At 46.9% G+C, this 13,621-nt stretch overlaps 2 protein-coding genes across 5 annotated transcripts; both read left to right on the top strand.

The window, feature by feature from the left end:
* The first annotated feature begins 219 nt into the window (after nucleotides 1-219).
* Nucleotides 220-9,206, top strand: LOC117742813 (transcription elongation factor A N-terminal and central domain-containing protein). Of its 3 annotated transcripts, none has more exons than XM_034550470.1 (2): nucleotides 220-316; nucleotides 7,743-9,206. In XM_034550470.1, exon 2 carries the CDS (start codon nucleotides 7,748-7,750, stop codon nucleotides 8,663-8,665), a length of 918 nt encoding a protein of 305 aa, XP_034406361.1. In that variant the 5' UTR covers nucleotides 220-316; nucleotides 7,743-7,747; the 3' UTR covers nucleotides 8,666-9,206. The 3 variants fall into 3 exon arrangements, with proteins under 3 accessions (XP_034406361.1, XP_034406353.1, XP_034406344.1); XM_034550462.1 differs by lacking the exon at nucleotides 220-316 and adding an exon at nucleotides 7,523-7,637 and having other exon boundaries at nucleotides 7,741-9,206; XM_034550453.1 differs by lacking the exon at nucleotides 220-316 and adding an exon at nucleotides 7,523-7,656.
* A 1,231-nt stretch (nucleotides 9,207-10,437) lies between these two features.
* Nucleotides 10,438-13,410, top strand: LOC117742930 (ras-related protein Rab-9A-like). 2 transcript variants are annotated; one of them, XM_034550605.1, is made up of 2 exons: nucleotides 10,438-10,640; nucleotides 11,984-13,410. In XM_034550605.1, exon 2 carries the CDS (start codon nucleotides 12,040-12,042, stop codon nucleotides 12,640-12,642), a length of 603 nt encoding a protein of 200 aa, XP_034406496.1. In that variant the 5' UTR covers nucleotides 10,438-10,640; nucleotides 11,984-12,039; the 3' UTR covers nucleotides 12,643-13,410. The 2 variants fall into 2 exon arrangements, with proteins under 2 accessions (XP_034406496.1, XP_034406489.1); XM_034550598.1 differs by having other exon boundaries at nucleotides 10,438-10,780.
* Nucleotides 13,411-13,621: the final 211 nt, after the last annotated feature.

Below are 13,621 nucleotides of genomic sequence, written 5' to 3'. Positions count from 1 at the left end.
AAGGCGTTTTTGTGTGTGAACTGTCACTGCTTTGAATCTCCACCTGGGCTCCGGGGTCCGGCCGCTTGTTTTCATGGCGTGGGCGTCGAAAAAAACAAGCTTTTTCCTCCTGGGACGTCCACATGGAACACACACACACACACACACACACAGAAATCTGTCGCTCTTACCTCATTTTCAGCTTTTTGCCAGCGTGCAACCATATTTGGACACGAATGAGCATTCTCCGTGCAGCCATTTCCCAATCTTTCCCCTTATCTCCGGTAATCGAAGCGGCGATAACAGTAATAGCGTCTTTCAGAGAAAGAAGAAGAAGGTAAGAAATAAACAGTTCCCTCTCCACTCAGCCCCCAGAAACTCCAAGCAATGTAACATATGTGCTTAACTTGTTTGCCGAAAACTGCTCATGCATTTTTTATTTTTTATTTTAACTCTCCGTTCATCTTTCACACACTTTTAATGTGAAACATGTGGGTGAGGAAAAGAAACACGCGGAAATAGTTAAAGTATGTGTCGCAACAAATAATCTATCTCAGTGTCTCAGATGGTTTTTGGGGGGATTTACATCGCCTCTTTTTGTTTTTTGGAGCAGGTATTATGGTAGCGTGAGGTCAGCTCTAAAGAATGTGGGCCGGCCCCCTTCCTCTGTTTCACTGAAACCAGTCAGACAACCTTCACATTGCACGGACAATATGTTATCACATCAAGTGTTTTATTTCGTATTTACTCCAGCACACTGTTTTTGGTACAGAGAGCGGCCATTGTTCCAGGAATGTGGGAGGAGGGGTGTGTTCATTAAGGCGACGGCGGACGTCACCCAGCAGTGTCTGACAACCTTTTACTTGTATGTCCTCCTTAATTAACCTCTTAACTACTTTGTTATATATAATACAACAGAAATAAAAGGGGAAAAAACACCCTCCAAAAATTATAAAGAGAGACTGAGAAGTTAAAATCCCGTGTACCACTTGGGATACTTTTATATAATTATCCTCTGGAGTGGGGTGCATCATGGGAGTTTTTCAGGCGCACCGCACTTTCTTCAACCCGGCTCATCTTTCTTCTGCTGCACTCGCTGACTTCCTGTTTCGCAGCGCTTCACAGGAAGTCCTCGCGTCTCGTCTGCACTGCGTTCAGAGCCGTTCTACCGTTGCTCTGCAGATCTTTATGTCCTCTACGTGATTTGTTGTGATTTGTTGCAGAGGGCATTGCTAAAGGTCATAGTTAGGGCTTTGACAACCCTCCGTGTGACAGTTAAAACTGCACTGTACCACATCGTAGCTGCAGCTAATTTGCATATGTAGTCCCTTGACAGACCATAACAAACATAACACAATAGCAAACAGTACATGTGGTAAGAAGAACACACAATACACACAATGCGAAGCTGATAACAGGGATGATAGTGGACATAGAGAAGGTTCAGATAGAGAACCGAGAGTGACCTTCCTCCAACCTAAACCATCTCCACTTCTGCATTTGCTTTTGCCAAGGAGGAAGTGGGAACGTTGACTTCCTGCTCCTAGCAGAGGTGGGCGGAGAAAGTTGAAGAGGGGGGGGTTGTCGAGGCCTCCTGTACCTCCAGTCCCTACCCAGAATCCCTTGCGCGAATTGGAGCAGCAGAAAGACAGGAAGTGTGACCCTGGCTTGATAACGACGGGGGCCACTATTTCTGAAAACGGCGAGCGGAGAGCAGACAAGGAGGTGTCTGTTCTGTTTCCTGTTGGTTGTTTTGTCAGATGTGAGCGGCTGAATGTGTCTTTATGTGTCCAAATTAACTGTTTGTGCTCGGAGGTCGCCGCACCGAGCCAGTGGCACACAAAGAAACCTCTACACGAGCTCCAAGGCTACTTTGGATGTGTGTTTACACTCCAACTAGTTGCATCAAGCTTATCATGTGTGGAGAAGCATGTCTTAGTTTATTAAAAGTAGAGACTCCAGGCCTCAAGATGGCTGACCTGATGGCCTTTAGGTATTGTTAAACCGCTTTCGTAGCAGACAACTGGTCGTGGTTTGATCAAAACCTCATGTGGAATTTTGGCCCCTTGCCTCCTTCCTTCCTTCCTTCCTTCCTTCCTTTTTTTCCTTTCCTAGGATGCCAAATAAGGCCAGATCGCTGAAGATCTGCAGAAATGTGAAGGTCTGCGTCGCAGCTGTCGCTCATTGTTTCGCCATCTGAGAGAAAGAGAAAAAAAAAAAAGAAGTGTGACGTGAGTTTGTTTTCCCCCGCTGCCTTTCCCTGTCATTTACTATGAAATGCATGACATCATCGATGTCCCTCCCTCCCTCTCTCTCTCTCTCCTGCCTTCTTTTCCCTTTCACATGGTCGTTGTTATGTCATTCTTCTTGAGGTAGATGAGGTCGAGATGGTGAACCACTCCGCCAGAGTCGAGTACACATGACAAATACAGTCTTTGACTGTTAGAAGGAAGTTGGGTGCATGAGAAGTAACGGCAGAAAGGTTTATTGTTTGTCAAATGAACCACGCTTTGGTGCTTTTAGGGATTATTGTGAAGAGACGCACCTGCTAAAATCACAATTCTCTGCACATTTGATGAAATTGTATCACTGGTTGTCAATGCAAATCAATTTAGTTAGATTTTATTTCAAGGTAAAGTCCCGAAGCAAACATTTATTAGACGGTTGCACTATTTTAGCAACTTTCCACTTGAGTTCAAGTAAAACGAGCTGCCGCTCCTCGATGCTAGACAACGCGACGGATCGCCATCTTCCTGTTGAGTGTCACTTCCTCGAAGACGTGTGCCAGCACATTGTCCGTGGATGTTTTTCTTACTTTAAAGTTCCCCTTTCGGACTGAGACGAGTGCTACACGCTGGCTCAAGGGGAGGAAGTGAGACGCAGCGTTGGGGTTTACCTCAGATCGACCGAGTAACAAAAGGACTGCAGTTGAAAGCCAAGGGGGATGAACAGAGCACGACCTGCTCTGAGTCTTCAGATGTCCCCAAGTCTCCATCATGCCAAACCTTACTTAGAGAGCAGCTTTCATCCTCTCAATAGAGTTTTTAGCTGCTGAAAGGGATGAAGTTCAGTGAGCATCCTCCGGGCAGGTCAGAGGTTAACTATTTGCAGAAGCACCAGGCAGCCGCTCGCAGATGGCCTGTCATCAGACGTGTGCGATGTCCAGTTGTGTGTGTTCATACCGAGCGTGTTTGGAGGCGTTGGCTTGACCTCTGCACTCGCAGCCTTTTCTTCAATCACTGGAACGCTGAGATTTAAACGGCCATGTTTGCAGCTCTGCGTCGCTTTGAGCTAAACGCTAACATCGGCCACAACGACAACGCTAACGTGGGGGATGTTCAGCGGGTATAATGGTCGCCGCGCTCTTAGCTAAGCACGTAGCCACTTTTAAGTCCTACAAGCACGACTTCTGCTGTACAGCGCCCCCTGTGGTTACGAGTGGTAATTGCAAGATTCTCTCTCCGCAGAAGTTTTAAAGACGTCGTATTTATCTTTGTCATGCTGAAAGCGTCAGCGATAACACTCATTAATGTTAGTTCACACATGCTATGGTCACACCAGCAAAGTTGAGCTTTTCCTCTGTAGGAGGAAGATCGAGTTATTTCTTCTCTCAACGTGGATGTAGTGTCGCGTTAAATCCAACTTTGGAGCTGATGGAAGTGAATGCAAAGAAAAAGCTGATTATTCAGTGTTTTTATTTTAGTTCAGACCGAAGAACTGTCGGTGTGATCGCACCTTTTCTTTTTCTTTGACACCTAATCTCTTTGCAGCGTTCTCAAACCAAACAGTGTGTGTTTGTGTACAGCGTGTGTCTCTATTGATTACTTCAGAATGAAAAAGGAGAGAGAGAGGCGGTGACTCCTGCTCTCCGTTGGCTGCTAACGTCTTCGCCACATGACCGCGCAGGCATTTGTGGGAGCGAGCACACTAACACATGGCTACAGTAAATGTGTGTGTGTGTGTGTGTGTGCATTTCCACTGCTTGTGTCTGAAAACACACTTCATCCCACACTCTCTCACTTTTCTTTGTGTACCTTAAGTCCTCTTTGCGCACACTATTTCGGTCCTCCTAAGGCTCCTAATCGTGCATCCATCAGACAGCTGAGAGCAAGAGGAATGGAGGATGTCGGAGGAGGGGAAGAGAGAGGAGAGGAAGGGGAAGAGCAGGAAACGAAGGACAAGGGGACAATGATAGAACAAGAAGAGGGGAGAAGAGAAGGATGAAAGGTGGGAGAGGTAAAGAAGTGTCCTGACCACACACACTCAGACCTATGAGTATTAATATGTGAGATTCAGACTCAATGATGCAGAGCGTACCAGAGAAGTGAGAAGGGCTAAAAATATAAAGAAAATACATAATGCATGTGCAAGTTTGATTGTCGTACTGTACAGAGATGCTCTGGATCCTTCCAACACTCTTTCTTGTGTTGAGCAGCAACAGAATCATCTCATATGATATGATCTCTGCCCTCCGCGGCCACAAAAGCCTTCTTTACCGCGGTCGTTCACACACGAGGCGCCGCCCTGCAAGACAAACGCACTTATCTTCAAGGGAACACACCTGTTTGAACTTTGTGACTTACCTGTGAGGTCGTGGCTCTTTATGGACGTTCTGTTTGAGTCTATACGAGCTGGACGTCTCACAAAAGGCAATTCACAATAATAAGAATAGATGGTAAACAAACTAAAAAAAAGCGATTAAAATGCAACCAGTAAACATTATTTACTGAAACACTTTATTAAAACAAATGCACACATTTTATCTTATTTTACTTTAGTAAAATTTTTTTTATATTCTTCTTTGTGTATTTTTTTTATCTTGTACATTGTTTATCTTTGTTGTTTGCTGCTACTGGCTGGCCGTGGGCCATAGAACGAAATTTCGTTGTATGATAACAATGACAATAAAAACCTCTTTATCTTTTAAAAGATGATACTGTCTATTTACAGATTGAAAAAGAGCAAATCCTCACACCTGTGTGTGTGTGTGTGTGTGATAGAGAGAGAGAGAGGGGGGGTAACGGGGGTGAACATATGGTTGTAACCACGGAGTGATCCAAGTATTAAAATCATTACTCATATTTTCCTTTTGGAGCTTTGTTTGTTGCGTCACATCACCAGAAAATGCCGGAAGCAAAGCACCAACATCTGTGTCACTGTGACTTTGTGACTTCGGTGAAAACCACAAACACACTGATATCACTTCCGTATTGTTTCTGTTCTTTTGGCAAGAGCTTCACTAGAAGGAGGAAGAAAAAAAAGGGCAATATTGAGATGAACTAGACCAGACATAACAGTCGCTAGTGTTTTTGTGGTTGCACGTTTTGGGCTGAGGCCTCGGGTTTCCTGCCTGAGGCCGTTAACAAGTACGAGATGGAGACGCTGACACTTTGTCTGGTTTCTAACCCCCGAAAATAGAAACGCAGAAACCTTTCAGAGCGTCGGCAACGCAGAAGAAAGGAAGCACAAAGAGAAGGAGAAAAAAAAAAAGGGCCACTTCAGTCATCTGTCATCACCCTCAAGGTCACGATGGGTGTGTGTGTGATGGGTCACACACACACACCCCCTCCCCCCACCTTTCCATCACACACAAACTCTCGCACACACACACCCACACAAGAAAATTAAGCTCAGATGCAAAATAGAAGCAACCAGGAAGCAAAGAGGAAATGAAGACGTTCGGTATGATGGGAAAGTGTTCTACTCTCCCATGAAAGACTCCCCTCCTCTCAGCAAAAAGAAAGAAATACACAACCCCCCCCCCCCCCATAATTGTGTACACTGGGGGGTGTTCTCAGGTTGTGGGGGTCTCTCGGGGGACGTACCATGTTGTCATGAATGTCTGCCCATGAAGAAACTGATCACTTTAACAAGAGAGGCCGCCCTCTTCCTCGGGGCATCTCAAGGGGTGTGTGTGTGTGTGTGTGTGTGTGTGTGTGTGTGTGTGTGTGTGTGTGTGTGTGTGTGAGCGTGTGTGCTCATGCGAACACGCCATCAAGTGTGGCGTGGTCTGCACGAGAGGCGGAGACAACAAAAGCAGGATGTGATACAGCAGGACTCCACTCCTTCACACACACAGCTCCAGTGGAAGCAGCACAGAGCGCAGAGAGCGCCACCCGTTGACGAGTGGACGCCACGGCCGGGGCCCGCTGGTAAAATTCCACTCCCACAGACGAGGAAGGAGCGTGCGAGGGCACAACGGTGGAGTGATAAGATCCGAGGAGCCCTGTGTGTCTTTTCTGGGTATTCCAGTCGTGTGCGGTTGGAGAAACAAAAGGCCTGCAGTGTGTCGGCTGTTTTTGTCTCCTCACTGGAGGCCCAGCTGGACCCCACCCATCCCTACACACACACATGTATAGAAGCAACACACAGTTTGCTCAACTCCTTTCAACTGACACACAAAAGTTAAACATTAACGTCTCTAAAAGCCTCCTGGAAGCTCCCACTTCCATTCCCAAGCTGCGGGTTGAAGACTTGAGAGCCTGAAGCAGTGTGTTCCCGATTTAAGAGGGTGATGTCATATGTCGTGGAGCTATATTTGCATGAATAATAACGTGTGTAATTTGGACGGGAGCGAACTTTGATTTATGGCGCCGCTATTAGATGTGAATTAATGATCAAAAAAGCCAAAGTGTGTGTGATTCGTGTACTCAAAGGCCGCCATCTTCTGCCAAAGGACTCCAGCTCTTTATGTCAAGTCCATCAATCACGTCACGACAGATGTGAGGATAATACATCCTTCGAAGGCAGAATAATTCATTAAAGTGTCTTTCAGGGTGAAAGGCACTGTACACCCAGACTGTCTCTATTCTGAACTGTGTGTGATGATATCAAACTGGCCCCGAGGACATTTTAACAACTACCCGCTAACTAGTCTCTCTTTGACGCACGGAAACCTTTCTTGCCTGAGCTCCACAACCACGAATTATCCTCCACACTCATTCATCTCCCTCCTTCATAACACATAATTGCACAGCAGCTGAGCAGGCCTGGCTCATCTTGTTATGCGACACCGTCCCGGCTCTTCTTTAAAATGGACTGTTGGTATGCAGGGGCCGCTGCGTGTTTCTGCACGCAGCACAATATGCAATCCTCTAACGGTATCACATCCTTCATCTGTCACAATCACACAGATTAATAGGAATACTTCCCCTCGCTTCTCCCCACGCTTTGACACAGATGTTAATCCAGCTTTGTTGTTATTGTCAGCGTATAGAAAAGGGTTGTGAAAATACACAGCGATCTGAATAGGCAATATAGCCTAATAGGCAGATAAATCCTCACATGAAGAGCTAATCCTGCAGTACATTTGAGACAAGCCACGACACAATAACAGATGCACCGCAAAGTACCACGAGGAGGCTCACAGGATCCAGGACGAGATTGAAAGAGAAAAACAAAGAAATCTAATAATAAAATAGGTGTCATAAATGCTCAGCTTCATGCATATTTAGTGACTTCATTAGAAACGTATGGACAAAACCCCTCATGAGCGTGCCATCCTGTGAGGTTGCAGCACCATCTAGAGGTGAATCCAGGCCACTTCCGGTTTTCAAGACAAATCCAACATGGCTGCTCCCTTGTAGACGTTTCCAGGCTTCCTGCTGTTGTGGAGTGGCTGCAAACCATGAGGGATTGCTGGTGAACACAGAGAGCAATATTTCTAAATGCTGAACGGTACAAACTGTAACGTGTGTATTATGTTAGAGATGTTTATGGTTTAGGTCTCATTTTGACTGTTTAAGTTATCTCTCTTCTTGCAGCCACCATGGATGCAAAAGCAATAGTCCACTGTGCCGTGCAGATAGAGAGATCCAATGCAGACCGAAGCTTTGGGAACGCGTTGACCCTCCTCGGTGACCTCGATAAGGCTCATCTCACGGCGGAGCAGCTGGAAACGACAGACGTTGTTAAACGTCTCCACGGGCTCCTGGAAAGCTGCTCTGACGACGGCGTGAAGAAGACGGCGAAGAGCTTGTTGTCCAAGTGGAAGAGGCAGTACGGCGAAGACACCCGAGGCACAGAGGACCCCGAGCTCTCTCAGAGGGGGCCTCTACCGGACGAGGACGGAGGAGTCTCCGAGCAGTGTGCGCAACAGGAAGCAGAAGATGGGCTTTCTTCCTCTGCAGAGGGCTCCTCCGCATCCTGCAGCCTCTCACCAGTAAGGTCCAAATGTGTTCAGCTCCTTCTTGCTGCCCTCCGCCCCCAACTTCCCGATGGAGGCAAGGCCGCAGAGCTGGCCGCGGACATCGAGCGGCACGTCCACGAGCTGCACCGCTCCATCAAATACAAAGCCTGCGTGAGGAGCAAGGTGGCCAACTTGAGGAATCACAAAAACCGGCATCTGCGACGGGGCCTCCTGAGCGGCGCGCTGTCCCCCGAGGCCTTCGCCCGGATGTCTGCAGAGGAGATGGCCGGCGCAGAGCTCCGGCAGCTCAGGGAGGAGTACTCGTCCCGGGGCGTGAGCGAGAGGCAGCTCCCCCGGGCGCCAGAAGGGACGCGGACGCAGAAGGTGCGCTGCAAAAGATGCGGGGGGTCAGACTGCAGGGTGACGCAGGTGTCCAGGGGGGCCCTGTTCTTGCCCGCGTGGGTGAGGCAGAGCGGCCCCGACGAGGACGCCATGACCTTTGTGACCTGCAGCGGGTGCGGGAAGCAGTGGTACCACAGCGGCTGGGTCTGCCTCTGAATACAAGTCTCAGATCCATCATTAAGGGGGAACAAATATCTACTCATCAATTAGTCAATCACAGTGATCAGCTTAGAATATTTATGATAGTAGACTAAATACATGTGGGTTGGTTGAATGAAACAAGACATTTGAAGATGCCAAACACGCTGTTTTCAATTATTTCTGACATGTTATTGATCAAACATTTGAATAATTAATTATAATTATCAACATGATAATACGTTGGCTTCTTTTGGGAGTAAGTCTTTTATTGTTATTCAATGAATTCATCAAACTACTTATTTTTTTTAGACCAATACGTCACTTTTTTGGTACTTATTGACATGACATAAACTGCTATTGTTTCCGATTTTAATCGTTGTTCTCCTGTTGTCAGTTTCTTGTCTGGATTGAGAAACTTTGAGTTATAAAAATTGTTCTCGAGGCTTCGTGGTTTCTTGTTTATTGAACAACAAAATGAGACAAAAGACATTTTTGTCTGCAGCCTCTTAAATAGTATTAAAGTAAGTAGTAAAAAGTGTTCTCTGTAACACTGAAACGGGAGGAATGCAGAGTGGAAACAAAGGACGGAGCATTCTCGTGGGATCGAGCGCATACTTGCGGTTTAAACAATACTTCTTTTTTTTTCCCGGATGCACCCTTTTATTTTGCGTGTGCGTTCACCAGTAAATCCGTAAACCACGAAGCCCCCTTCGGGCTGAAGGAGACGAGTCACGGCCTCTTGCAGCTGCAGCCTGAAACCACTTTGAAAGAAGCTCTCGGCCTCGTCTCACCACTCGTTTCCTGTCTCCTCCGGTGAATCTATACTTACAGCAGCTAACTGCTTTTCCAGGATCCTCTTTCCTAAGCGAACACGTTCTGGTTGTAGAAATGGTGGAAAGCCACTCCGGTTTTGACCTTTTTGACCTCACTAATGTGCAATGTTCTCGATACATAAAAGGGAGAAAAGTGTATTCTTTTGCACTTATCGCGAGTCCCGATTGCTCTGGAAGAATAAAACATGCGCCTCGCTTCCCCCAACATCCCATTCATGTGGAGACATGTGACCTCAGAAAACAGTGGGCATGTGAGTCAGTAATCTGCCCCCCCCCCGAGCAGCGTCTGGTGGATATCCCATGGTCCTTCACTCAGTCGACGTGGCACAGCGACTGGTTTACACGTCATCGGGACGTCCCACCGCCGGGCCTTTGCTCACAGGCTGAAGGATAATAATTCAGGGGTGTCCAAAGATGCATGAAATGCCCCTTTTCGTGGTTGTCAGATATGGAGCTGCAACATCTTATCAGGCAGATATTAGGAGTGTTGCTGCTCGGTATCTGTGGCTCTTCTCTGTGTCTCCTTTCAGACGCTCCCCTGTCTTTAGGGTGTCGTGTTGGGTGACAGATGCCACCCTTTAAAAGTCTGGTTCATGTATACGTTCTCTCGCTCACACACAAAGTTTGGGCCTCTTAACCAACATTAAGCGTGCAACAAACCTGCAGAAATGCATTCATTTTGATCATCTTTGCACGAGGGGATATTGCTAATTTTCCAATAGTTTGCAGGAGGCTGTCAGGTCCTTTTAACATATTTCTCTTTCTTATAGCTTTAGTTGTCTGATTTCGTGACCCCTCATATTGAGGGGCTCTTTTTGTGCTTTTTAAAAAAAAAAAATTATATTCTCCACGAATAAAAATGAATATGTTTCCGTGTAAACTAAAAAGGGAACCAGGCAAAGTGAAACAAAAGGTGGGCCTAACGACATCCAGCAGAGCGCATGATGAGGAGGCGTGACGCAGCCGGGTCATGTGAGCCTCATCAGCGGGGGCCAGAGAGCAGCGGAGGGCACCGGAGCGCCATGACACCGGCTGACAGAAAGCACGCTGCCGGGGTGGAGCTGGGGGATATAAACGCCGGATCCGGGGCTGTGAGCCGCCACGCCGACAGCTACAGTTACCGAGAAGAAAACACGTTAATTTAAGCGTCTGAAATGGTGATTTATTAACGTTTTTGTATCGGTCAGTAAAGTCGCGAGCGTGCAACGGCTAGCGCTTCCATTATCGGACAGTGCAGTTTATGGCGGAGCGTGCATTATCTCCATAATGTTCTCGACATATTGACAACTGAACACAAGTAAGCATGTTTCAATATTCAACCTTGTTAACGAGTGTATTTTACCATTTCATGCTCTTTAATGCAGCTTAACGGTGTAATGTAAGTAGTGGAATACACCAAAGTGGACTAAAAACATGTTAAAATGTAACGTTATAATGATTTAATCCTCATTAAAAGAGTACACATGTTCCTCAATGAATCACTGGATATTTATAAAGTTAACTCTGGACCGTGAACTGTTTGTGTGTTTGTTTTCATTCCACTTATTAATGAAATGTTAATATAGGGGCATCGATGCAGTCTGTGTTTTAAGGGTCTCGGGACAAAGGCATCCTTTACCGGTGTTGGTCCCTGGGCTGAAACAAGCATCCAGTCCAGTGGACTTAAACTCTGCACACGAAGTCCTGACTTCTCCTAACGAGCAGTGCACGAGGCCAATGTCTCCTAATTGGCTGCACGTGCACTCCTGTTGGTAGATATTATTATTGTAGATATTATAATGGGTGTAACATACACCTAGACGACATTATATCTCCAACTATGTTCATTGTAGACAGATATCGTCAACTTCCGCCGTGATGGAGGAGGGGATCTTGTTCACTTAACAAAGCTCCTCCTCGCTGGGATTTCCCACTTTCATCTGCCAGATTATGGTTCTGGTATGTGGGTGAAAGGATGGCCATTGAGCTCCCACGGGTCCCTTAAGCATGCACACGTGTAGTAGCTGATTTTTAAAACGTGTGCTTAAACCCCCGTAAGTCGCTCCTCTTTGCAGCTGAGCCTGTGAGTGGGTGAACCTCTTTAAAAGTAAAAGTGTCTCTCTCTCACAGATTGTTGACTAAATGATATTTGTCCTTGTATAACAGTACGTTACTTTTTTTTTCTTCCCATGTTGAATCCCTTGTGGACGACTCACTGGTCCTGTGATCAGCGTCCATGTGATGGTGTATCACACACACACACACACACACACACGTGCGCGTCATGAGTCGGTCGTGGCTGTTTTTAATAGGATTAGCGTTAATCTGAGATTTTAATGCTTCCTCCTTCCAGCAATATGTAAACAGTTAGTTGTCCTTCCAAAGAGGCCGAGGAGAGCACGTTGTTATTATCACAACTTTTATCTGTTTGGCCAAAGGTGAAAATCAATAAAGTCTTTTCCTGAAGCTATGATTCAGAGCACGAATAAATATTACACCGCTACGTTTTTGTGCTCCTCAGGTGGAACTACTTTCTCTGCTTTTGCCCCTCCCTGAAGCCGACCGACCGGCGCCGTGATGTCCAAGTCGACCCTCCTGAAGGTGATCCTCCTGGGCGACGGCGGCGTCGGCAAGTCGTCGCTCATGAACCGCTACGTCACCAACAAGTTCGACTCGCACCTCTTCCACACCATCGGCGTGGAGTTCCTCAACAGGGAGCTGGAGGTGGACGGCCGCCGCGTCACCCTGCAGATCTGGGACACGGCGGGCCAGGAGCGCTTCCGCAGCCTCCGCACGCCTTTCTACCGCGGCTCCGACTGCTGCCTGCTCACCTTCAGCGTGGACGACGGCCAGAGCTTCAGCAACCTGGCCAACTGGAAGAAGGAGTTCGCCTATTACGCCGACGTGAAGGACCCGGACAACTTCCCCTTCGTGGTGCTGGGCAACAAGCTGGACGTGCCAGAGCGCCAGGTTTCGGGGGAGGACGCTCGGCAGTGGTGCCGCGAGAACGGCGGCCACCCGTACTTTGAGACGAGCGCCAAGGACGCCACCAACGTGGCGTCGGCCTTCGAGGAGGCGGTGCGTCGCATTCTGGCGTCGGACGACAGAGCGGACCACCTCATTCACTCCGACACGGTGGACCTGCAGAGGAAGAGTCACCCCGACTCCACCTGCTGCTGAGCACCGGGGCTCAATGTGACTCCCGGCGGGTGCTCGTGCCGCGCTTCTGCAATTGTGGTTTGTGACTCTGCAGAAAGAGGAACTGGCGAAGCCCCTCGGGTAAACTCGTGGACGGGGATCGGACTATTTTCTTTCTTTTTTCGCACCAAAAGTGACTAACGTTTGTGCCCCACTCTGATGGTCCTTTTTTTTTTTAAGGAATAGTCAATGGAATGATATTTCTGACACTTTTTATAGATTAATTTGGGGTCCAGTGATGACCTTGGTTGTACTGGAGGCCTGAAGGTTGAAGACCTGTAGTGGTTGTTTGGGGTTTCTGTGATGAGCAGTTCTCAAGACTCAACCAGCCAAAGCCCCAAAAAAAAAAGAAGAGTTTGACGTCACTGATGAAGCTGTTTTAGCCCACAAAAGGAGAAGTAGGAAGATTATTTTCTGCCTCCCTAGAAGCAGAAATGACCACGTTTACAGATAAAATATTGTGATTTTTGATACAGATTATAAGCCTCAACCAAACTACCATGAGAAAACAACATCTGAGTGGTTTGAAGCGCTATAACGCAGCATTATGAAGGTGCCCTAAAATGTGTGTGCTTAATCAAATTACAGATAAGAAAGTAGATTCATGAGATCGACTGCTTTAGATGGATTATACAGACGCAGTCACACGCCTTGATTTATAGTTTTTTGAATCCTTTTTTTCTGTTCTGTTGGGATGATTTTTTAAGGCAAATAACGCCCTGCAAATAAAAAAGGCATCGAACAATGAAACGGGAGAAAAGTGTCTTTTTGTTAAAAGAAATGCAGTGCCCTCTTTTGTCCACAAGGGGGAGCCCTCGTATCATAAGTTTGTGGCAAAGGTAAAGACAGTGATTGGTCAATTAAGTCAATTATCTTCACCTGTTGCTTCTTGATTACGTCACACAAACGCTTCCAACCTTTTAGAAAATGGTGGATTTTTAAAATTTATTTTAGTAGCGTT

The sequence above is a fragment of the Cyclopterus lumpus genome, chromosome 2 (assembly GCF_009769545.1).
Source record: "Cyclopterus lumpus isolate fCycLum1 chromosome 2, fCycLum1.pri, whole genome shotgun sequence".
NCBI classification, from domain to species: Eukaryota; Metazoa; Chordata; class Actinopteri; order Perciformes; family Cyclopteridae; genus Cyclopterus; species Cyclopterus lumpus.
The sequence above is the reverse complement of the archived record's forward strand: the minus strand, read 5'-3'. Positions and strand labels throughout refer to the sequence as shown.

Bases quoted from the DNA above. Each gene is read 5' to 3' on its own strand.
- LOC117742930 (XM_034550605.1), top strand. From the start codon at position 12,040: ATGTCCAAGTCGACCCTCCTGAAGGTGATCCTCCTGGGCGACGGCGGC.